This window comes from Erpetoichthys calabaricus, chromosome 11, assembly GCF_900747795.2.
Source record: "Erpetoichthys calabaricus chromosome 11, fErpCal1.3, whole genome shotgun sequence".
Classification (NCBI taxonomy): Eukaryota; Metazoa; Chordata; class Cladistia; order Polypteriformes; family Polypteridae; genus Erpetoichthys; species Erpetoichthys calabaricus.
The window spans coordinates 97,047,318-97,074,200 of NC_041404.2; the positions used below are offsets into that span (position 1 = coordinate 97,047,318).

General features: G+C 40.0%; 1 protein-coding gene across 2 annotated transcripts in view; it reads right to left on the minus strand.

The window, feature by feature from the left end:
* Window positions 1-26,883, minus strand: part of LOC114660746 (properdin-like) — a 123,661-nt gene that overhangs the window by 91,857 nt on the left and 4,921 nt on the right. For both annotated transcript variants that reach the window (XM_028813643.2, XM_028813642.2), the window contains exons 3-4: window positions 19,071-19,231; window positions 12,997-13,167 (exon numbers count right to left, since the gene is read on the minus strand). In XM_028813643.2, the coding sequence (XP_028669476.2) occupies window positions 12,997-13,167; window positions 19,071-19,231 (332 nt within the window). The remainder of the gene's footprint in view (window positions 1-12,996; window positions 13,168-19,070; window positions 19,232-26,883) is intronic.

Here is a 26,883-nt window from a genome sequence, read left to right on the forward strand (position 1 = left end):
ATTCAAATCTCATGTTTCCAGTTTTAACTAATGAAAAATGATCACCGCATTCTTGATTGGGGGTTAGATCAAAAGCGAAAAGAGAATATCCTTGAGAGAACTCTGAACGGCTGATAGACAGAGCTTGATCCTTCAAATGCTGACCAGTGGCCAATACCAGGTTATAATATTCTCTAGAACTATTGCCGCTTACAAAGTCTGGTTGAAAAGGTTTGGCAGGAATCTGTTCACTGTCCATGTACAAAGCCAGGAACTCTACATCATTGTGTTTGAAATTGAACGGGTTCCGTGTATAAGACCCCGAAAAGGCCTCATTATCCACCATGCCGATCACCACATACTTTGGTAGTTGACCCAGAAACAGATTTTCTTGATTGCATACTCGGATTCCCGAGGGCATACTGAATACTTTCATATTCACCCTTTCCACAGGGTATTTAGCATTGGCTGATGTAAGAGCATGAGCGTGTCCTAATTTCACGGTCGGTGAAACTTTTACTTTTTTTACAAACAGGGAGGCTGATGTTATGATTACTCTGTAACGTTCGGCATCACCGGACATTAAGCAGAATTCATCTTTGTTCCGAACCATTTTAATCTTCACGTCTAGGCCATTCAATAGTAGTTTTTCCTGGAAAAAGAGATCTGTATGTATGTGCCCCAGAAGTTAAACAGTCCTGCTACCGGCTGTATAGGTGCTTCTGTTATTAAAACCGATGTTTTCTCCGTTGGGGTCTGTCTCTACCAATTTGTTAAGTGTATCTTTGTAAAAAAGTCCTGTAGCAAACTGAGAATGAAGAGTCTCTTGGCTGTAATTTAGCAGGCCTTCTAAGACCGCTCGGTAAGGATAACAATTTGAACTCTGCGATATCAGGCGGTACCCCAGGGTGACATCAACTTGGGAAAACAAACTGGCTATAGGGTAGTTGACAAATCCGACCTTTGCACCGGCAGGTATGTTAGTCCCGTCAGCGTTCACTATCTTTCCCCTTAGGTGTAGACGAGTGTTATTCAAGTCCAGGTAATCTTCCCCATTTCCGGCTATGAGAAATTCTAGCGGAGCTACTTCAGAGAGGGCTGAGAGTGGTGAGACTTCAACGTATATACTTTTATCTACACTCGTTTGAGTGAAAGGCACCATAAACAGATCCAGTTCAGATTTGACACACTCTTCAGACATTCTATGTACGAAAGCCATCTTCTCTTAAAAAATGTCTCTCTTCTTCTTTTTACTTGCTTTAGTCTTGTTCATCTTCTGACGATGTTTAGATAATGCTGTAAAAATAGTGCACATGGCCTTTTTAGCTGGCGGGGCCTGACGCGACCCCGGTGGTCTTTTGCGTTTTGTCTTTCTCATTACCATCAAGCCCGCTCCCTCCTGCTTTTCTAGGACTCCACCTGCAGCACTGGATATAGCCCCTGTGATAACATCTTTTACAATATTTTTAGCCGCGGATTTGATATGTGGTTTTGCGATGTCAAAGCCTTTTTTCAGGAGAGGTAAAGCTCTTCTAAACAATCCTCGAAATATACCTCCAATCCCCCCACCATACATTACAGGGGATCCAGAGAATCCCGGTAAGCCGTTACCCGCTTGGGTCTGATAATATTGGATGTAAGGTGTCGGGTCCTGGTAAGACCTCATTGTTTCAGTCGTGCATATAATGCCTGACGGGTCTGAAATGCAACTTTACTATCACCTTACCAAACTGAAATGGCACGTTTTTGTTCTGGTCCGTCTTTATTTCAATAGTCACTGTGTCAAAATGATTCTTGCTGGCTGGGGCATAATGCGGCTTGTCGTATGTGATGGTTGTAATTTTATTCATCTGATCCTCTATATGAACACACCTCAAAAGGGGTACGTAGCTGTCTCCGACTCTCTGATGAGATACCATATCCCCGTACACGTACAACATGTAAAAGCCGGCCCTGATGTCGGCGGGGAAAGGAGCCTTATAAGTTAAACCCCGAGTCTGATCAGGATGCGCTCCTAATATTCAACCCAGCTGTCCTTTTAAGTGTATAGTTTCATCCTTTTCACCCGGTACCACGTATACTCTTCTTTCCACAGCATTATAACTGAATTTCGCAGGGCTCGCAGAAGGGACAAATCCAGCTGCAACATCTGTCAAAGTGGGTAGGCTTAAGGTCATCGAATTCATAAAAGACAGTAGGTCGTGAATACCTTCATAATATCCGCATGGGATGTAGTAATGTTTTTTTACCCCCAGAGCTGAAACGTAGAATTCGTTATCCGGTTTGTCTATGGTATTCCACGTATGTGGGTACTGAATTTCGGCTAGACCGACTTCCCAAGAACCTTCTAATTCTATGGGTTTAGCAAGCTTCGTCGTGAAATTGGAAATTGTGTTATTAGGGAAAATGTCTGAGGAAGCGTTGCTTGGTAGAGTCACAAAAAAACTTTTGCGCTCCATCGTATACCGCTAGAGAATGAGGTGTCGATTAGGAGCGCTCTGCATTTTATTGAACATCTTGGGGTTGGCTCTCCGGTATCCAGCTGTTAAATTTTTCTGGCCAGCCGAGCCATTTGACTAAAATGAGTTGTTTTTTATTCTTAACTTTCCTAGCCAGTATTTTTTCGATCCTGTAAACGTCTGTGGATTCGACTTTAACTTTCTGTAATTCAGGGTCGTAAAAGGATCCTACGTTCTCTTCACCATCGTAGTCTTTCAGTTTGTACACCACCGGTGCCCTAGGTACGAGTTCAGATACGGTAAAGATTTCATCTGAAAATGTTTGTTCATAACCTTTCTCAAAAGGATGTCTGGTTTTAGACACCCTAACTGTATCTCCTACTTTGAACTTAAACAACGGCGGACCCGGGGGGTTGGCTACGCCGTATAAGTTTTTGAAAACTTTCCAGGAATTTAACGTGTTTACATCGGAAGGAGCCATTTTTATGCTTCGATGATAACTTTTGTTGTAAGAGTATACGAGATCCTGCAATTTATCGATGTAGGTTCTCGTGTTATAAGCGCTGAAATATTTCCACATTTTAGATTTTAGTGTGCGGTTAAATCTCTCCACCACGGAGGCCCTTAATTCGTTTCCTGAGGTGAAATGTTTTATTCCGATCTTCTTTAACAGCTTTTGAAAATCTTGGTTGAAAAACTCTTTCCCCTTATCGGCCTGGAGCTTCTTTGGAGTACGCCCGACACTCAGAATGTCTTGGAAGGCTCTTGTCACTTCCTTACCCGTTTTGTTCTTCAGGGGTCGTACCCACGCGTACTTAGAAAGTACGTCGATACAGGTTAACAAATATTTATAACCCAGATTATGCTTGGAAACGTTTTTCATGTCTGCTAAATCCATCTGCCATTGCGAGTCTATATCGGATACATAAACCTTATTTCTCCTAAAATGCCTTCTAGCGGGTTTGTGAATTGTATAAGCATATTGACCAGATAACCAATCCGACACCTGTTGGTCATTACTTTTCTGACCCGAAACCTCAAGAGCTCTTTTCAAAGAGTCTTTTCCCCCAAAGCTACCAGGATTTGCTGGGTTATAATAAACTTTTTTCAAGTTACCCTCCATCGCCGACGGTGAAAGAAAAATGTCAATGGTTTAAAAATCAAGTAAGGCTTTATTGGTAATTTTCAAAACATAATGATTAAAAACATTATTAAAATTTCAAAACGGCAGTATTAAAAACATTATTAAAACATTTCATAGCACAGGCACATTGAGTTTAGACACTTCATCTGATTTTTCTATATCGTATTCCCCGTAAAACCCCAAAGGTGCGTCGGTCATGTCATGTCCAGAAAAATGCCTTTTAGAGAAAGCATCAGCTATTTCACGTATTTTTGAGTAAGAGGGATCGTCCATGTTGTGAAAGGCTTGTACAATAGCCTCGCTAATAGAATGTTCATTTTCCAGTTCGTCGACAGCATTTTGAACAAATGAATGAACCTTGTGAAAAGGCGGAAAAATGTTGAAGCAACCCAGAGTCTTTATGACCAGGCTCCTGAGCCACGGTTTGCGGAAAACAGTCAGAACCTCTTGAAAGCGGCCAACCCGATAAACAGAGTCAGGATCAAACAGACACGTATGCTGCATCTGGCTGGGGTGATCTATGAAACAACCTTGACAGGTGCTTTTTAGGTCCTGATCGACTATTATGTCCAGCAGAGCTGCAATCAAACTCTTGACCAGTTTCAGAGTCTTTCGAAGTGTTTCACCCAGGGGCCCGTCAGTTTGTTCAAGGCCCATACCCTCATAACCAGCATACTGGGACGATGGCTTCCATGCAGACAGAGCATCTACCAGTTCGTCCACGGCCTCTTCTTGCATGGCTATCTCCTCAGCGCCCGTTAGGCTCCCCAGAGCATCCTCAGCAGGGACAAAAGAGTCAGGTACTGTACGGTTCTCCAGGAGACTGTCCAGCCAATACATATCATCAGGGGTGGGTAACTGAGGTTCGGGCCAATAGATCTGGTCATTTGAGGGCATCAGAAGATCCGGCCAAGACGGAGGGTCTGAAGGAGAGTTGTTAGGAGCAGAGTACCCGGAGTTAGGTACGATGTCGTCGGGCCAAAACAGGCCATCGCTAGGCACCGTCTGTTCCATAGAGGCCTCATCAGGAGCATAGCCGGCGGGGTGTTGGTTGTTACCCGACCAAAACACATTGTTGTCTGTCAGCATCTGGTCTGCAGCCGAGTAACGGGGTTGTAGGTTAGTGTCGATCATCATCTCGTCGGGAGTAGAGTAGGCGGTGTTGGCTTGAAGGTTAGCCAGCCAAAACAGGTAGTCAGCGGCGGACATATGTTCCATACTTCCGGAGCTTGGTTCTTCGGAGCGCATCAAAATGTCGAGGACTTCTGCAACCTCAGAGGCCGAGAGAACAGGGAGATGACCAGCCCAGCTAGCACCAGCTTCGGTAGGGTAGTTAGTTGAAGACATCACGATAGGGTTTTAGGTTAATGTAGACTATGGAAAAGACCTCTGTATTTATCCCCACTCACTTAGGGGGCGGTTGTCTCCCAGTTTTCTTCCACCTCCTCCGAGCATGAATTATTCAACAGGCTAAACTCCTCCTCCAATTTTCTTTTAATTCTTTTCATTTGGTCGGACAGTTTTCCTTGATAAATAGCTTCATCAATATTTGGAATAAGAGCTTTAAAAAAAGTCCAGTCTTTTATAGAAAAATTAATTTCACTCACTCGCTCCTTTACCACATTTTCTTTATCTTCCTCCTCTTCGTGACCGGCCTCGTTATATTCGGGAAGGATAGGCTCCTTCTTGGAAACAGTGATCGTGAGCTGTCCCTCAGCATTTCTTTTTACCTCTACTCGGCACAGAGCACAGTTAGAATCGTACCAGGCAGAGCTGAAGCGTGGTCTCCGTAACTCCGTCCTTCTGGACACCCTGTTTGCTTTCAGTTTCTTAGGAGCGTTCACAAGACCGTCCATTCTGCTTGTTTTGCGTGTCGTGGCGTTTTCACTAAACGACTAGAATTTTATACAAGAACTCTTTCGTCTCCTCCCACAGTAGGGGGTGAGCGACACGCCTCACCCCTAACCCTATAGGCGGTTAGAGAGATAAAGGCATACATCGGGGGCGTGAGTATTGTTAATGGGGCGTGATAGGTGTCCGGTTAACGAAAGACCCACCCTAAAAGGCGGGGTTTAGAGATGATCAATTATGACGGTGGTCCAACCCCCCAGTTCATATTTTCATATTTTCATAAATCATATTTTCATATTTTCATAAATCATATTTTCATATTTTTATATTTCCATATTTTCATACATCATATTTTCATAAATCATATTCATGTTTTGGGGGCGGGGCTTAAGGTTATCAATCAATCTAACACCTCCTTTGACAGTTGCTTTCTGTATGTACTACTGAGGTGGATGTTCCCCTGGGAGATATCCTGCCTGTCCTGATGGCTAATCCAAGCCTGACTCTCAGGAATCATCTTCATCAATACAGATCAGGATTTGTCCCGTCTGCAACAAGTTACTATTTAGGGTAATGTTTAGGGCTAACTAATCGCAGCATACCATGTTAAATATTTATTTTTTCGTTACTTGTACTTGGCAAATTATTTATGTATCTAGTTATTTGTTTGCTTGTTTATTTGTTCAACTACTGTCAACATTCATATTTAAAATGAGAATTCTGTATTGTTGAGGCACTATTTCATGTCTTACAAGGAAGAGAAAGATCCCTCAACTCTGCATATATTTGAAATAGTCTTCCCTGCCTTTCTTGTAACAGACACCTCTAAGTACTTCAAATACATTATTTCAGCAATAATTAAGTCCATGTACACAATCAAAACAAATGGTTATCCTTTCGTGAAACTTTTCAAGCTTCGGTTCACTGCACAACTTGCACGTGTGTACAAGTAATGGATAGGTAAAAAAGGTGTACAAAAATATGAAATGTTTTTAAAATGCCTATCCAGAAAGTGACAAGTGTTGCAGTGAATAGTGTTGTGTGCAGATGTGTGCAATCATCTAATGCAAAGTGTCTGCATTTCATCATTATTCTTTATTATTTTGGCTGCTGTTCTATTAGTAAAGTCTATCTCCATTTTTCATCGACCTGCAGCATGTGTAATTACTGATCTGCTCCCAAAACCAGAATTTTCCTGCTTTAACCAGAAACACATGTAACAGAATTTAACAAGTAAATGCTGAAAAAATATTCACCTTAAATTTCATAACATTTCAATTGTGAAACCTCTGGTAAGTCATTGTTTAATTATTCCATCATTATAGAAAAAAACATACTGTATTCATTAAATAAAATAAACCATTTCCCATTTTGTTTAGGTTGTAATTTTGTTTTAATTGTAAAGACAACCACTACCAGTTCAGGAAGCCAGCCTCATCCAGTCTGGAAGGGATCATCTGACAACTACTACAATGTATTTCCTAATCTATCAAAAGCACTGTGAAACTAAATATGGAATGTCTTGCTTTATCGTAAAAGTGTTTGCTAGCTTAAGACTATGACTTTACATTGTTTTATATTAAAAATCAGTCTACTACAATCAACTGTTATCTATATTATATATATTATATACATATATATTGTCATGCACGAGCGCATAGGGAGTGGCTTAAAGACCCGATGAGCACCGCGAAATCTCATGTCAGGGGACAACGGCAGGGTACTAACCTTTCTCTCTTTGTTCCCTCAGGAAAGACGAAGCAACACCACCGTGAGTTCACCCGGACTCGATAAACACAAGCCACTTCCGGGTTCCTTCCTTCCCTCTGGTCCCCACCTGATGACGTCACTACCACCCATCTACCACCGCGGCTCCTTCCCAGCATTCCATGTGTCCACTTTCCATTCCATTAATATTTGACATGTATGTATACATTTGTGTGTATGGTAATGACACACAGCAGTATTTATCAATTGCACCTGATGACCCCGATTCTCTTGATTCACTAACACAATGTCTAACTTGTATCTCAGAATGGATGAATAGTAACTTTCTCAAGTTAAATAAAGAGAAAACTGAAATCTTAGTGATTGGCAATAATGGACACAATGAGGCTATTAGAAATAAACTGGATACATTAGGATTAAAAGTCAAAACGGAGATAAAAAGCTTAGGGGTAACTGTTGACTGTAATCTAAATTTTAAATCGCATATTAATCAGATCACTAGGACAGCATTTTTTCGCTTAAGAAATATAGCAAAAGTTAGACCTCTTATATCATTGAAAGATGCTGAGAAATTAGTTCACGCGTTTGTTTTCAGTCGATTAGATTACTGTAACGCACTCCTCTCAGGACTACCCAAAAAAGACATAAATCGTTTGCAACTAGTGCAGAATGCAGCTGCTAGAATCCTAACCAGGAAAAGAAAATCCAAGCACATCTCTCCAGTTTTGATGTCACTACACTGGTTACCTGTGTCATTCAGGATTGACTTTAAAATTCTGCTTATGGTTTATAAAGCCTTAAATAATCTCGCCCCATCTTATATATCGGAATGTCTGACGTCTTATATTCCAAATCGTAACCTCAGATCCTCAACTGAGTGTCTCCTTAGAATTCCAAGAGCAAAACTTAAACGAAATGGTGAGGTGGCCTTCTGCTGTTATGCACCTAAAATCTGGAATAGCCTGCCAGTAGGAATTCGCCAGGCTAATACAGTGGAGCACTTTAAGAAACTGCTGAAAACACATTACTTTAACATGGCCTTCTCATAACTTTACTGTAATTTAAATCCTGATACTCTGTATATCCAATTCACTATAATAACTATTCATGGTGGCTTTAAAATCTGTACTAACCCCTACTCTCTCTTCTGTTTCCTTTTCCGGTGTCCTTTTACTCAAAAGCACCGTGATGTTCCAACAATGATGGATGGATTAAAAGCCAGAAGTCTGTATGATCATCAGCATCAAGTGACTCTGTGAGAACCCTAACTACAAAGAGGACTATTTCATTTATGTTAGGTAGAATGCCCAGAGGGGACTGGGTGGTCTCGTGGCCTGGAACCCCTACAGATTTTATTTTTTTCTCCAGCTTTCTGGAGTTTTTTTTTTTTTTTTTTCTGTCCACCCTGGCCATCGGACCTTACTCCTTTTCTATGTTAACTAATGTTGTCTTATTTTAATTTCTTATTTTGTCTTTTATTTTTCTTTTCTTCATTATGTAAAGCACTTTGAGCTACTTTTTGTATGAAAATGTGCTATATAAATAAATGTTGCTGTTGTTCTTGACATGCCTTATGGAAACAGTAGTATTTCAGCAGTGACATTAAATTTATTGGATTAACAGAAAATATGCAATATGCGTCATAACAAAATTAGTCAGGTGCATAAATTTGGGGACCCTAACAGAGATATTACATCAATACTTAGTTGAGCCTCCTTTTGCAAATATAACAGCCTCTAGACGCCTCCTATAGCCTTTGATGAGTGTCTGGATTCTGGATGGAGGTATTTTTAACCATTCTTCCGTACAAAATCAGTTAAATTCGATGGCTGCCGAGCATGGACAGCCTGCTTTAAATCATCCCATAGTTTTTCGATGATATTCAAGTCAGGGGACTGTTAAGCCATTCCAGAACATTGTACTTCTCCCTCTGCATGAATGCCTTTGTAGATTTCGAACTGTGTTTTGGGTCATTGTCTTGTTGGAATATCCAACACCTGTGTAACATCAACTTTGTGACTGATGCTTGAACATTATCCTGAAGAATTTGTTGATATTGGGTTGAATTCATCTGACCCTCGACTTTAACAAGGCCCTCACAACCCCACAGCATGATGGATCCTCCACCAAATTTGACAGTAGGTAGCAGGTGTTTTTCTTGGAATGCGGTGTTCGTCTTCCACCATGCAAAGCGATTTATGTATGCAGCATTACTATGTTGTTTTAAATGTGCTATATAAATAAATTGACATTGACAACTTGCAATTGACCACCTTAAATACCTTTTCTCATGATTGGACACACCTGTCTATGAAATTCAAGGCTTAACAAGTTAATCCAACCAATTTTGTGTTGCAAGTAATCAGTATTGAGCAGTTACATGCATTCAAATCAGCAAAATTACAAGGGTACCCAAATTTTTTGCACAGCCAGTTTTTCACATTTGATTTAATTTCATACAACTAAATACGGCTTCACTAAAAATCTTTGTTTGGAAAACACCCCAGTACTCAGATGTTCCTAGGAAATGAAAGACATACCAATACCACAGTTATCTGTTTTGTTGAAAGTAGAGTAAATTATTGTGCAGGCTGAGAGGGGTTCCCAAACTTTTCATATGACTATGTATATATATATATACACTATTTTATTCTGCATATTTATGTTCCAACTCATTCTCTTGGTCACACCCTTGATCTCTTTCGTAAGGGAGGTATTTTAGCTAATAATATTGACATATGTAATATTCATTTAATGATAATTTTTCTTCACTGATGGTTGTAAATATTGCTGTTGACATTGTTACTGCAAGCAGTGTTTCAAGCTATTCTGGAAGTTTAAAATCTAGTATTATATCTAATTTTAAGCAATTCTCAAAGTTTAAATTCTTCTATTATATCTGACTAGTCATCCCCTGCGGCTTCGCCCACATATTAGTGAAACAGGACAGTGAGGAGGGCCCCGCCCAGCTCTCTACTCCTGACATCACTCTTCCCCATCTCTTCGGCTCGCAGCCTCTGTCTTGGATTAGCGTGAGTATATCACTCTTGCAAGCAAACTATGATTCTTAGTGTAGTAAGAGAAGTCACAAAATCAACCGGAATGTTCAAGCAAAGTTAAGGTTACGCCCCGAGGCAGACGCGTGAGTGAGGAGGGCCCCACCCCCCTCCCTGCAGCCCAATGAGTCTCTCTCGGATTTGCACTAATAAATTGGTACCGCAAGCAAACTATGATACTTAGTGCAATTAGAAAGTCACAAAATCAATGGAATGTTCAAGCAAATTATAGAAAAAAACCTGATCTAAATCCGTGAAGTAGTTCTCTCATTGAAAGCGGACAGACATACAAGCGGATCTAAAAACTATAAGAAATTTCGCGCTTGGACCACAAAATTTTTAAAACTATTTCTTAGCAAGCACCTATGGGCCAAGGGTAACCTACATTCCAAATTTCAAGTCCCAAGTCCTCATGGTTCGTGAGATTTCGTAATGAGTGAGTCAGTGGTATTTGGCTTTTATATATATAGATTTTTAAAAGTACGTTTACCTTTGTATCTACAAGGCAAGTGTGATAGTATTGATGATTCTGTTTATGTTTTTAGTTTATCTTGTAAAATGTTTTTAGACTCAGCTGCCCCTCTCAAAATCCGGTGCCAAAAGGGAAGACCAGCTCCTTGATTAAATGACACCACACATCAGCCACAGTGCGCCTGTAGGATTGCTGAATGAAAGTGGAGGAAAGACAGGCTAACTATATCTGCGTAGATTTTTTGGATTTCTCTGTTTAACTTCCAGGAGGTAGTTAAGAAATGTAAACATGATTACTTCTTCAATTTGGTATCTTATCATTCAAAGAAACCCAGGGAGTTATTTAAATTATTAAATATGGCTATTCACCCCTGTTCAGAGATGGGTTTAAATAAAATTGTTCATTCATGTGAGCAGTTTCTTTCATTTTGTCTGCCAAATCGATACTATCCATTCTGGCATTATACCAACTGGCTCTGTACTTCCTGTTGTCAATCGTAATATTGTTTTGGACTCCTTTAATGTTGTTTTACTTTCACAACTGAAAAGTATTATTGAAAAACTTGGACCTGTTTTTTGCCCGGTTCCACCACAACGTTTATTGGAGGCATTTGATGTCCTTGGCCCACTATTGTTGGCAATTATTAATGGTTCTATCAGCAATGGTGTTGTACCCTCACTTTTTAAGCATGCAGTGGTGCAACCTTGTCTTAAAAAGGCAGAGTTACATCCTGGAGTGTTAGCCAATTTTGCCCAATTTCTCAATTGCTATTTTTGGTTAAAATATTAGAAAGTATTATTTATGATCAGTTGGTTGATCATCTTAATTCTAATAAATTACATGAGGCCTATCAATCTGGCTTTAGACATTATTATGGGGTTGACACTGCCCTCCTGAAACTATTTAATGACATTTCTGTTATTACTTACTCTCAGAATTCCTTGTCCTTCTAGATCTTTCAGCAGCTTTTGACACATAGGATTTTGGTGTTGCAGTCTGACCATCTGGTGGGGCTTAAATGGCCTGCTCTTGACTGGTTCAGGTCATATCTCTACTGGTAGACATTTTTCAGTGACTCTCAATTCCTCTTTTTCATCTGCTGCTCTTGTTAAATGAGGTTTTCTACTCAGGAATCCATTTTGGGTCCTATTTTACTCTCTACATATCTTCATCCTATAGGAGCTATTTTTAGGAAGTTTAATGTTTCTTTTCATTATTATGCTGATGACACACTTGCTTATATGCCTGTGTGCAACATTGCAATGAATCGGTTGCACAATTGTCTTGAAGAACTGAGATCCTGGATGGCTTACAATTTTCTTGATTTCAATCATAATAAAATGGAAGTTCTGATAGTTGGTCCTGCCAAAGCTTAAATTGGTTTTGAACTTCTTGGGATTTTGTGGACTTTTGTAAACCTCAAGTTCAGAATCTTGGGGTTGATTTTTATAGTAATTTCTCTTTTGAGAAACTGATTAATTCTGTGGTCAAGTGTTACTTTTACCAGCCTTGCCTTTTAGCTAAGGTTAAGCCATTTTTTATCTCCTAGGGACCTTTTCTCAGCATTATTACTGCAAGTTGTATTCTGGGATCAGTAAATCCCAGATAATCAGGTTACATTTGGTTCAGAATGTTGCTTCTAGATTTTTGATTGGGGAAAGAACGTATGCCTCTGTATCTCCAATTTTAGTCTCTTTACACTGGCTGCCCATTAGTTTCAGATTTGATTTTAAAATTTTGCTGCTGGTTTTTAATATGCTCCCACCTATTATCCAAATTGTGTGTTTTACACCGGCCATACAGAGAGCTTAGGTCTACCAGTTAGCTGTTTCTTTTAGTCCCTTGTACTAAGCATAAAACTAACTTTTGCAGCTGCTGCACCACACCTGTGGAATTCTCTTCCTTACTACATTAAGGATGCACTTTCAATTGATGTATTTAAAACTAGACTGAAGAATCTTTTTTTTTTTTTCTCCAGCTTTCCTTGATCTTCAGTGATACTGGTGATTCTCCCCTTTAAGTCAGTGGTTTATTTCAATTTACTTCTGGTTGCATTATGTTTTATTGTATTTTAGTTTTATGCTAATTCTATGTACTTTGTAAAGCACTTTGGTTATAGCAATGCTGATGTTGTTTTCAATGTGCTCTACATATAAAATGACATTGACATTATATAGTATACAGTATAAGAGGTTAGCTGCAACACAGACTTGCAGGTGAGATACAGAAATTCTTTAAATTATACTTCAAATAGCATATTATACAACTCATTGTCATAGAATAAAAATAGAAAAGAATGTTTCTTACTTGGGCAGATAAGTAAAGTATCACATATTTCAGTCTCATTGTTGCTTCCAATACACTGACCACCACAAGAAGGAGATGGATTTGTGCAGCTCCGCTCTCTCTTTCTCACTCCTGACTTGCATGTCACAGAGCAAGGCTGCCAGGGACCCCATGTCGACCATCCTCCATTCACTGTTAATATAAATAAAACAATGGAAATAAAAGGTATAAAATATACAAAATTAGGAGGACATACCTCGAGTGGGACATAATAGAACTTTAGAACAATCTGAACAAGAACAGGCCATTTAGCCCAACAAGGCTCACTAGTCATATCCACTTAGTTCTTCCAAAATACCAACTTCCAAAAAACAGTTATCTTCAGACCTGAGCTACACCTATGCCAATCACCAAAACAGGTGCCCTCTCACTGTACTGCTTTTTATTAAAGACAGCTCTTCTCTGCTGCTAAATCCTTATGGACTATGGCAATCACCCATGCAATGTGCTCTTAACAATATAACCCAATCAAACAATATAAAATCAATATTACTATAAAGCAAGATTAACACAGTAAATATGACAGCAAACGTAGGAAATGAATTTGAAAAGAGTCTGTAAAAGCTTAGGAAATGTGTTTGAAAAAAAGTCTTATTAAAAATACTTATTTTCCATCATCTGTATTTTTACATAAATCTTTTTCAAATGTGGGTGCAGAGCTACTTCAGATTGTACTGAAGAACCTATTGCAATAGACAATGCCAGTCCATCAGTCCATCCGTTCATCAATCCGTCTTTCTGCATTAAAAAAGTCTGTCCCTAGTGGACCAAGTTTGTTGAAATGTGACACACTTATTCTTCAAGGAACTTTGTCAAGACAGTTCAATTTTTGTTGAAAAATCTTGAACAGCATGCCCTGTGCAAAGTTTTGAAATTTCAAAATTACCCATTGAAAAGCACTGGCGAAGCTGTCTTAAAACAGAGAAATATTTGGTGCAATGTAAATTACAAATAAGATTGCTGTTTTAATTTTACCTTGACAGCAGTTATACCAACTTGTATATTTTGCATATTTTCCTCTTTTTCACATCAAGCAGATTCCCAATAAAAGCTAATGAAACATTAGCAGACTGTGTGCATGAGTAGAAAGTTATCCACTGTCACTGGCTGCTTGAGCACTTGGGCAATCCAGCATCTGCAAATCAAGCTGGGTACGAACACAAACTCTTCCATCAGCACATTGGTTCTGATGAAAGAGAACCAGTGCATCAATATTTCATTCCTCTCAATGCTTTAAGCCAGTGTTTCCCATGGACTGGTACATTTTGTGCCAGTCCTCAAAAAGTCAGGTGTGGCAAGTATGTTAGCCTGTTATTGCCTACTGCCAGTCTGGAGAAAGTTGGCTATGAATTGTCACTGGTCTGCAGAGCTCCACGGCTTGTAAACCTGGAAGCAACTCACTCCTCTAATAGTATTAATTGATCGAGCTGTTCAGAAGCCCACACGGGACCATAGCTCTTCAATCCAATGTTAACCAGTTGAGCCACATGAAAATCCATGGAGATCTCCTGAAGACCATGAAGAGATTTTCAACTAAAAACTGTCCACTTGTCAAAAATGTTGAAATCCACTATAATTTAAATGATCTAACTGTCAAAATTATAAGATGCGTTTCACTGACACTATAATTTACTAAGGTGACCGCATCTCCTGGTGACAGGGACTGCTCCAATTTCATGCTCTGTGTCGCAATTAGTAACTGAAGAATATCAAAATGTTCCAGTTTTAACAGGCTGTATATCTAACAAAGTTTTTCAGACATTGATTCACTGAAACAAACATCATTACAATATATTTTCAATAACATGCACGAATCTCCAAGTAGGAAATCTGCTTCCTTCATAACTTGTGTTATACTGAAATTGCATTGCAATCAGGAAAAATAAGCAGATTAAAACAATGCACTGGCATTTATTTGTTTAAACTTCAATATTCAATGTGTATAATCCTATGTGTTCATTTGTGAAAGTTTTTTTTTTTGCCCATGCTTCGATCCCTCTATGATGATGATGATGATGAGATAAAGCAGACATTAAACAAATGAGGATGGTCTTTATGCATGGGCATACAAGCTATATAAGTGTTCCAGTTTACAATACATAAAGATAGTTTTGTAAATTACAAAGAAATTAAACAAAAGAAAAAGATTCAGATCAATAAAGTTACAACGTTTAAGTCAATATCTAGCAGTTTGCACAAATATCAGTTAAAAGATGCATTAAAAAGGTTTTGTCACAGGTTCCAAACTAGACTTCGGTATAAACTCTTCTCTTTTCAGTTGTTTTCTTATTACTTGTTTTTTTGACCTTGCATCTGCTTAACAATGTATTTTGGTCCTGTCCTTGCAAATCACTTTCTGGTTTTGTACTTTTACTCTCATAATAATCTTTGGGTGCTTACACATACATATAATAAGAGGAAAACTCAAGCTTGTATTTTAGTTTATCAACTTCCTTGTTTTGAATTTTGTCTTGCCATTTTGACTAATATACATCTCCAGAGTCCAATTTCCAATTTTACTGCTGTGTCCTCTGCAGTTCAGGCAGTGTACAGAAGCCATTAAGGAGGACAATAAGTTGTCAAGGTATGTATCCTGAATGCAGAGAGCAAGTTAAGGGTGATTATGTTTAAGCTACTGTATATTATAGACAAGTGCAGCTTCATCTAGAGTACTGTACACAGTTGTGACCTCCAAAAAAACTACACTTGGCTGATTCTATGACTGTAGAGCGTGAACTATGAGGAAAGAGTGGTGGCCAAATCTTTTTAGTTTACACAAACCAAAATTAAGGGGTAACCTGACTGAAGTGTTCAAAAGGTAGTCCTCCATTGTTATTTTAAAATGAGTTCTTTATCAAGAACACATGGATCCTGTTAAAGAATTCTTCAGGATAAATTTTGCACAAAAATTGGGTTCTTCTTGACAAAGTGAATCATAGATTCACAAAATAAACTAGCAAGTTGTGGTACATTTTCAGGACCTACAAAATATGACTTTGTGTTATTTTGATGAAATTATGCAAATAAGGGCTCATTTATACTTCACGCTCAGAACGTGTACGCCCCCAAATCATGGCTGCCACACGTTCCCAGCGTTCATTTAACGCGCCTTCTGAGCAGGTCCTCAGAAATTAACGTGACGCGTGAGAGAGTTGCAGTACCAGCAAAAAGTCGGGGGGGGGGGGGGGGGGGGGGGTTGCACAGTGTGCTAAAAGTTGGAATGTGACGTCAGAGTCTCTGGTTACTATCTATATGTGACAGAAAGCCACTTTGCGGATCCTACGAGATTGATGTGCGCGCTTCAATGTTTGATGAATGGTTCGATGTGGCGAAGCAAAATGCGGACATACAAATGCATTCATGGTGCTTTTATATTCAAGCATCGCATATTCCCGATCGTAATGACGCGATACATTTTAACAGTCTCACATACCATCTTCTGTGCTGTCTTTTTTTTCTAGGGTTTCCAGACCTGACAGCAGCGGCAAACAGCAATAGATCACCACAATGAACACATTAAATGTATGATATTCCAACCCTCTGCACATTTAGAATCCTAAAATGTATACTTGATATCACTTTCATGATGAAATGCATTAAAGTATGTATGTTACATTTTACAGACAAATCCTTAATTTAATTTAAATAATGAATACTGCTAATAATTACACACATGGGGGTGACATGGTGGCACAGCGGTAGCACTGCTGTCTCGCAGGGAGTTACGTTGCTGGTATTCTCTTCCTGGAGTTTGCATGTTTTCCTTCTGGGTTTCCACGGTGTGCTCCGGTTTCCTTCCAAAGATATGCAGATTTGGTTACACTAAAATGACGCTAGCGTATGTGAGTACTGGTATTCACCTTGTGATGAGCTGATGCCCATCCAGGGACTGTTTCAGCCTTGTGCCTAATGCTTGCTGGAATGGACATATCCCTGGATTGATGGATTTAATCATTAAACATCCTTTTCAGAGATATTGTGGTAAGGTGTCATCGGAATTTAATGGGTGTTCCAGGCAATTCATAACACAGCAAAGCCGAACCAGTTCTCACCGTGATAATATCTCGCACTACCACCTGGTGGATTCCTCCAGATTTATGTAAAGTATGCTCGCAAGTATAAACAGTACAACACTTGCGTAGTTGAAGCGTCCACTGCAGCATGTGTCACATCGCGTGAAGTATAAACCCGGCCTAAGAGTGGGAAGCTTAGTTGGGTAATGTGTTTTCATTAGATTGCTGTATGTTCTAAAGGGGATTGTCCTCATAGGTGGTGCAGTGGTAGTGCTGGAAGATTGTTGGTTCACTTCCCGGTTCCTCCCTGTGTGGATAGCGCTTTGAGTACTGAGAAAAGCGCTATATAAATGTAATGAATTATAATTATTATTATTATTATTATTATTATATAGGGCCTTTATTGACAGAAGCTGAAGCAAAATAGTAAACTGTTCTTGGCAGGATGTCTGTCAGTCATGGGAAACACCCGTGTACAGACACAGAAGTAGTGATAGTTGGTGACTCAATCATTAGAGGGATTTAAGAGCAGGTTTGCTCCAAAGACAGAGAATTTCACATGATATGTTGCCTTCTGGATGCACAGGTAGGAGACCTACCTGGAAGGGTTGATAGACTGTTGATACAGAGCAGGGCTAGGTCCAGTTGTCATTGTCCATGTTGGAACAAATGACATACTTAAGGGTTGTCTGACAGTTCTGCAATCCAAATTTAAAGAGTTAGGTGCCAGATTGAGAAGCAGAACTGATGATATAGTCTTCTTTGAAATTCTGCCTGTGTCATGTGCCAGGTAAGACTGAGGAGATTAGAAGGTTTAATGCGTGGCTCAAATCTTGGTGTAGGATAGAAGGGTATAGGTTTATGTGGCATTGGGACTCCTTTTGGGACAGATGGGACCTGTTACATCAAGATATACATAGACGGTCTACCCTTCATGTCATTTTAGCTGGAAGAATTAACACTGTCAAGATGAATACCCATCCTAAGCTTCTTTTTCTATTTCAAAGAATTCAAATATACATCAATAAATCATTTTGTAAGAAGTTAGATTCAATCATAACCTCATTTATTTGGAATTCAAAACATCCACATATCCAAAGGGCGACCCTACAAAGACCTAAGGCAGAAGGTGGCATGGCTCTACCTAACTTTTAGTTTTATTACTGGGCAGCAAATATACAAGCCATAAAAACCTGGACATTGACACAAATAGATGAACATACACAGGCTTGGTCTGCAATAGAAATAAAATCCTGTAGTACTTCTTTATATTCCTTGCTTTCTACCCCAGTAAATACAAGCCATCGCCAGTATACTAACAACCCAATTGTGCTTCACTCACTCAGAATATGGAACCAATGTAGGAAGTAGTTCAAGATAGAGAAGCTTTTTATCTGTGGCACCTCTGCATGATAACCACCTTTTTAACCCTCTAAACCGTTCACAGTTTTTAATGTTTGGAAAACTTGGGATTAAATCACTTAGAGATCTGTATATAGACAACATCTTTGCATCCTATGAACAATTACACTCCAAATTTAACTTTCCAGCCATACATTTCTTTTACTAGTTCCAAATTAGAAACTTTGCTAAACAAAACCTGCCCAATTTTCCTCACCTCCCACCTACTTCTATTCCGGAAAAAATATTTCAATACAGAAAACAAGCTAGTTGGAAAGTGAACCTGTGTTCAAGAGCTGTAATGCAGAAATATGTCGATTTGTCTGCCATGTAAATAGTAACAAAGTGCACCTGGCATGTAAGAAAATGATTCACTAGCAACAATGAAATGATGCTTCATGAGAAATGCACTTAATTTCTTAAAATTTATAAAGGTGTTTAAAGAGCCAAACTTAATACTGACTTAAGAACCTTGAAGGCTTAGGAGAAAGATGGCCCCTTCTGTTAGTTACCTACTGTCATAATCCACATTACTTTTTTGATTATGATTTCGTCATAATGTCTTCCGTTTGATAAGTTTGTTGTCACACTCCCAGACACAATAGATACAAGAATACTGACCTGGACAGCATTCTTGATCCCTGCATGACATAGTCTGCAGAGTCTGTGAAGCATCTTTGCAGCGTCCTATGCCATAACATGCTCTCCATCTGATTTTTACACCTTCACGACAGGATACAGAACAGGCACCCCAAGGGGACCAAGGTCCCCACTGAGCCTTCCTATTAAAAATCAACAAAGAAAAAATGACCTGTTACAAACATGTACAACAAAAGAGTTAATTAATGTATCAGCTGCTATATAGGCCTTAAATTCAGTGCAATTTATTTGGCCTTGTTTGGTAAGTACAGTGCCTATAAAAAGCATTTACTCCTTTGGAAGTTTTCTCCTTCGAAGAGATCTGTATTCACCTTGACATTAAAAAGACTTTATGTATTGATCAGTTTTCAAAATGCCAAATTACATGCACTGTTATTCAGTGTTGTGTAACAATGTTGTCTAAAAGCCAAATTAAGTGAATTTGTATTCAATGTTGTATAAATGATTTGGATAATCATATAAGTAACAAGCTATTTAAGTTTGCCAATGATACCAAGATAGGTGGATTGGCAGATAATCTGGAATCATTACAGAAGAACTTGGACAGCATATAGGCTTGGGCAGATTTGTGGCAAATGACATTTTATGCCAGTAAATGTAAATTATTACATGTAGGAGAAAAGGTTTAGGTTTAAATACACATTGGGAGGAGTCATACTGAATTCAACAGTATCAACCTCCAGACAGTGTTCTGAAGTCATTAAGAAAGCTAAAGAATGTTACGTTAAATTTTCATTAAAATGTGAAAACTTTCAAGCGATGAATACTTTTTATGGGCACAGTAAATCAAAGGTATTGCAAGAATTTAAAGAAAAATATTGGCACAAGCTGAACTTTCAAACTATGTTTGTTGTCTCTTATTTATTTATTTTTTCTGAGGCTGAAGATTCCAAACTTCCAAACTTTTATATTCTATAGTTTATCGACATTCTGAATCCAAAAATTGTAGTTAAATAGTAAGTAACACAGTAAGGAAAATAAACACTGAAAAGATATCCATTTCATCATGCAAAAGGAACAATTAATAATCTGCTCTGAAGTCAGAAGCACTTTAAACCAGAGTACTAAACATTACACCAGATTACATTTTACAAAGCCAATGAGTACAATGTTATAAGTCCTGAAAACAGGCCACATTCATCTTTTTCTTTCTTTAACCTTTTGCACCTTTCATTACATGACTGCGGCATAACTAAGGTGGCCAAGCAACAGACTCAGATTGGCTGGGCCCAGAGAAAAAAATAAAAGATGGGATAATGGGTGAAGCCAAGGTCCTCATTCTGTCACGTTTCTTGAATTATTTACTTCCTAGAAGACTGAACCTGTGGAAAGTTTTCCAGTTAGTAAGAGAGTCCCAGGAAGGACAAAATAGAACAATCCTGGCCTGGAGCAGAGAAGAAGAGAGGAAAATTCTCCAAAAGAAATAGTGTTTCTACATTTAAGTAATGCAAATCAGGTACCATCAGGGGGCAGAACTAAAGGTTGGGCAGGTAACCCCTATGCAACTTATTCAACAACACCAGAAGTAATAGTAATTACAAAGTGCTGACATATACAACAATGTCATACTGGTTGGTGCCTCATGGCCCCAGGGTTCTGAGTTTGAATCTAGCTGCAGACACTGCAATTTCTTTCTACAAACATTACTACTTACAAAGCAGCACCACATTTTCCACAATAAGTAGCCTGTACTCAGTGTTCCGTGTGGAAGAAAAATTAGATTTAGGAGTCACATAATCATTTAGATCCTGCGGTGGGTTGGCACCCTGCCCAGGATTGGTTCCTGCCTTGTGCCCTGTGTTGGCTGGGATTGGCTCCAGCAGACCCCCGTGACCCTGTGTTCGGATTCAGCGGGTTGGAAAATGGATGGATGGATAATCATTTAGGATAAAGTATTTTGATATGTTTTGATATGTTTTCCATATTAAAATACAACATTCATTCTTAAACAAATAGCATAAAGGGTTATTAAATGTCAGAAACCTGTTCATGGATATCAGTAAACTAGATCGATGTCAAATGAACAACAAAGACAAACATGTTGTACACAAGGTGAACTGAAAGATAACTAAGAGATGACTAACAAGTCAGCATGTGTCCTGTGAACAATCAGAATGGACAGTTGTTACATACACATATATTTCAAGGGTGGTGGCTCAACCCATAAATAAATGGTGATAAATGGGGAGGGTTATGTCAGGAAGGGCATCCGGTGTAAAATTTTGCCAGATCAACATGCGGACAAAAAGACAGATTTCCATACTGTATCGGTCGAGCCCCGGGTTAATAATGACCGTCACCAGTACTGTTAGCCAACAGGATGCTGGCAGAAATTGGGCTACTGTTGGCCCAAAGAAGGAGGAGAAGAAGAGGGGGAGACGTGTCTGGTGGAAAGAGAAGGAAGGTAAAGAGAGTGGAACTGAGGGTAGGAACTTTGAATGTTGGCAGTATGACTGGTAAGTGGAGAGAGTTAGCCAATATAATGGAGAGAAGGAAGGTTGATATATTGTGTGTGCAAGAGACTAAATGGAAAGGAAGTAAGGCCAGGTGGATCAGAGGTGGATTCAAGTTGTTCTATCATGGTGTGGATGGGAGGAGAAATGGGGCAGGAGTTATTCTGAAGGAACAGTATGTCAAGAGTGTTTTGGAAGTGAAAAGTGTGTCAGACAGATTAATGATTGTCAAGCTGGAAATTGGAGGTGTGATAATGAATGTTGTTAGTGCATATGCCCTGCAAGTTGGGTGTGTGATGGGTGAGAAAGAAGATTTCTGGAGTGAGTTGGATGAAGTGATGGACAGTGTGCCCAAAGGACAGAAACTGGTGATTGGAGTGGTTTACTATGGTCATGTTGGTGAAGGGAACAGAGGAGATGAGGAGGTGATGGGTAGGTATAGTGTCAAGGAGAGGAATGAAGGAGGTCAGATGATAGTGGATTTTGTGAAAAGGATGGGCATGGCGGTGGTGAATACATATTTTAAGAAGAGAGAGGAACTTACGGTGACGTACGAGAGTGGAGGAAGATGAACATAGGTAGATTATATCCTATGCAGAAGAGTCAATCTGAAGGAGACCAAAGACTGCAAAGCAGAGGCAGGGAAAAGTGTAGCTAGACAGCACAGGATGGTGGTCTGTAGGATGACATTGGAGATCAAGAAGAGGTAGAGAGTGAGGGCAGAACCAAGGCTAAAATGGTATAAGTTGAAAAAGGAAGACTGCAAGGTTGAGTTTAGGGAGGAGGTAAAACGGGCACTTGGTGGCAGTGAAGAGTTACCAGACAGTTGGGCAACTACAGCAGAAGTAGTAAGGATGACCGCAAGAATGGTGATTGGCATGACATCTGGACAGTGATAGGAGGAAAAGGAAACCTGGTGGTGGAATGGGGAAGTACAGGAGAGTATACAGAGGAAAAGGATGGCGAAGAAGAAGTAGGATAGTCAGAAATTAGACAAGAGTACAAGGAGATAAGGTGTAAGGTGAAGAGAGAGGTGGTGAAGGCTAAAGAAAAGGTGTATGATGAGTTATATGAGAAGTTAGAGACTAAGGTGGGAGAAAAGGACCTGTACTGATTGGCTAGACAGAGGGACCGAGCTGGGAAAGATGTGCTCCAGGTTTGGGTGATAAAGGATAAAGATGGAAACGTACTCACAAGCGAGGAATGTGTGTAGTGAAGATGGAAAGAGTACTCTGAGAGGCTGATGAATGAAGAGAATGAGAGATAAAGAAGGTTGGATGATGTGGAGATAGTGAATCAGGAGGTGCAACGGATTAGCAAGGAGGAATTAAGGACAGCTAAAAAGAAAATGAAGAATGGAAAGGCTGTTGGTCCAGATGACATATCTGTGGAAGCATGGAGATGTTTAGGAGAGATGGCAGTTGAGTTTTCAACCAGATTGTTTAATGGAATCTTGGAAAGTGAGAGAGAGTGGAGAAGAAGTGTACTGGTGCCGATTTTTAAGAATAAAGGGGATGTGCAGAGCTGTAGTAACTACAGGGGGTTAAAACTGATGAGCCACAGCATGAAGTTTTGGGAAAGAGTAGTGGAAGCTAGATTAAGAAGGGAGGTGATGATTAGTGAGCAGCATGGTTTCATGCCACGAAAGAGCACCACAGATGCAATGTTTGCTCTTAGGGAGTTGCTGGAGAAGTATAGAGAAGGCCAGAAGGAGCTGCATAGTGTCTTTGTGGACCTGGAGAGAGTATATGGCAGGGTGCCCCAAGAGGAGGTGTGGTATTGTATGAGGAAGTCAGGAGTGGCAGAGAAGTATGTAAGAGTTGTACAGGATATGTATGAGGGAAGTGTGACAGTGGTAAAAACTGCAGGAGGAGTGATGGATGCATTCAACGTGGAGGTGGGATTACATCAGAGTCCATTCTTATTTGCAATGGTGATGGACCTCTGTCCTCCGACCACTCTCATAATACTCTAACAAACTGCTTTGATAGATGCTCCCTCCTCAGTTTGGTGTTGTAGTTGAAATGATGCAGATGGACAAGATTTTCTCCTGCCTGATTACAGGTTTTATTGATTTGTTTGTTTCTTTAATTAAGATGTCAGTTTCTACCACATCCACCATGCTGTGGGTTTGCTGATGAGCTATACGATGTTGTTCCACAACGACCGCCTAAGAGTTACTTATGAATGTCAACAGCCAAGCATGAAATACCCTGTTGCCATCTACGAACAAAACTACATTTTTCCCCTCTTTCTTTACTTTACCAAAATATCTATAAATAGACCTTTTATGTTCAGCATAGATGAACCTGTTTGTTCCTTTTGTAAGTATCCACTAAATGAAATTCCAACACATTCCCCACATGCTGCTGGGAAAACAGTTCTGCAGGCTTTCTGGCAAATGTGAATTGTGAACACTTGACAATAATGGCAAGGCAATGTCTTGAATATGATCATACATATTGTAGCGTGAGGCCAGGGCCCTTGCCCGGCCAGGATACCTCCATGCTGGGAGAACTGGGGGAGCAAGCATGGCCAGAGCATTCCCTCCTCCGGGACGCTAGATGGGACCCATCCTGGGTTGCAGCGGTGCCTCTGACTCCCGCAGGGCTTCATGGGAGTTGGAGTGTGGTGCATCCCTGTTGGGATCTGCAGCCCATGCTAGGGGGTGCTGCAGAAGCAGCTGCTGAGCACTTATGGGTAGTTCTTCCGCCACACCCGGAAGTGCTGCTGGAAATGAGTAATCAAGCACCTGGAGCACTTCTGGGTGCCTTATAAAAGGAGTCAGCAGCCACTACTCGGGGAGCCAGAGTTGGAAGGAGAAAGATGAAACTTGACCAGAGGAGTGGAAGAGAAGGATAAGAGTGAAGGGAGAGAATATTGTGTTTGTGCTGTGCTTGTGCTGGGACTGTGTTGAGCTTTTGGGAATGGGCAAGGCGTTGCCCACAGGGTAAAAGAAAATAAAAATCAGTGTGTTCCTTGAACTTGTGTCCCACGCTTGTCTGTGTTGGATTAAGCTGGCAGTGCCAGCCTGGGTGGTCCACAATATATCCTCATATTTAATAAAGATTTTTTTTGGGAAGAGGCAAACAATTTGGAATGGGGAGCTAAGCACCCTTTAGAGCCAAATGTGGTTCATTAGTGCATTACAAAAAATGTAACAAATAATATGCGGAAAGCAAATTTCTTTGGATAGCACAGTTAACAAACATCCAATAAACATTTTTAAAAGGCCTATGCCACTTTGTTTAAAAAATGGTGATATTTAACTGAGTGTTCTGGGTTTGAATATTTGCACCAAATAAAGTAAAAGACAGTGTAAGGAATTTTCTGTTCGAGTTTGGTGTTGTTTGGTACGTCTTACCTACTGAAGTGTTTTCGTTGTGTTCCATGTATAGTTTACTTTGTGTAAGAAGCCAGGACACAGACAGACACTAAGACAGCCAAGTCCCAAAAGCACACACGTTTATTATTCTCTTCTTTTAGCACACAGCACAATGCACAATTTACCAGTCCACTGACTCGGTCCCTTTCCCTTTCTTCTCCTTTTCTTCTGTCGCCTCCACTCCTTTCCTGCTAGTTCTGCCCTCTTCCACCCGAATCCGGCTCCCTGGATGGAGTGATGTGGCCCCTTTTATGTTGCACCCAGATGTGCTCCAGGTGCTCCCTGATGAACTTCCTGCAGCACTTCCTGGTGTGGCGGAAGTGCTGCATGGGCACCCAGAAGCACTCCAGGTGCATTTGGTTCCTCTTCCAACAGCACTTCCTGGTGTGGCAGAAGTGCTGCCATCCAGGGCTCCGGGATCGTCTTGGCACCCCCTGGCAGTGGCCACGGACCCCAACAGGGTTGAGCTTCCAAACTCCAAATCCGTGGCCCTGATGTAATCCAGGGGGGCTACCCTCTTGCACCCCGGGGAAGATATTGCCCCTTCTCCAGGCATCCCGTGGGGCAAGGTCCACGGTCGTCTGCCACGACATCTATGTCAGTTGTATGGAACCGAGCATTGCTGCTAAAGCTCATAGAAGCAGTGATATTTGCCGTTTCCTGGCAATGTTTAGTTAGCTAGTTTAGTTTAGTTTTTGCTTTGTGCCCTTCCACATCATAACCTATTGTCTATGAGGGAGGAGCAAAAGTTTTACATTCATCAAAAACTTTGATCTCTGGTTTTCAAAGGATCTTGACATTTTAGGGTTCCCTGATACAGAGAACACTGATATCTTGATGATGGGTGTGTGTCTGTGTGATTGTGTGTGTGTATGTGTCTGTGTGTCACAGTTTCTCGAGAATGGTCTAGACATAAAACAGATGGACGGAAAAATACCAAACTCAAAACTTAAGCCTGTTATGAGATGACTATGTGATGATTAGTTTTTAAGACAAATCATGCAAGAGAAAGAGGCACTCTAGAGCAGGGGTCAGCAACCTATGGCACGCGTGCCACACTTGGCACGCCAAGCAATTTCAAATGGCACGCAGACTCTTCACGTTTCCTGTATAAAGTTGATTATAAATCGATTAGCGGGGTTTCCTCGCTCATTTCGGCACTTGGGCGTAGCAGGGTACCAGCCACAGACTTATCCAGACTTGTTGTAACAGCAGTCTAAGTAGGTCAGGGGAACAGTCTATATGCGAAATCTCAGAAACTAACGACAGTAACGCCAACTAGCGAGATCAAAATTCTATTACATAAAAAATTGTGGCGCATTTGCTTTAAAACCTGTTGTGTGTATATCTGGATTTTGTTGTATACAAGCACAGATATAATTTTTCAGGTGATATTTTAACGATACCCACTATAGAACAACGTTGGTTTTTGCATTTTATAAATGTTTTCTAATATGAACATTGGTTACGACTTTCCGGTCACGTGCTGCAAATATGCAGATCTAGATCTACAAAGGCCGGATGCCGGTAGTTGAATAATATATATGGTTCATATTGATTAATCTAAATATATCCATTGTATAAAAAAACTGAGATGGTCATATTTTTATTAGTTCCTAGATCTACTTAGAAAAAACGTCAATATAATTAAGGCCCACGCTTCTAAACAAGCTGTGTACAGCGATCGGCATTGTAGTGTCATTATGACTAGTTATAGCTGACAGTTTACTGACGGTTTTCCTCTCATATGCACGTATGTAGATCTATAATTCTGCGTTTACACGGACAAATTTATGTGTGTATTTATGTATTTAATATCTGAAAATCTGAATGACTCGGTAATTTAAATAAATATGCATGTGAACCGGATGTGTTTGCTGAGTGTGCTCTTAAACAATTCATAAAAAAATTTTATATCTTTGTAAAGTTTTTTGTT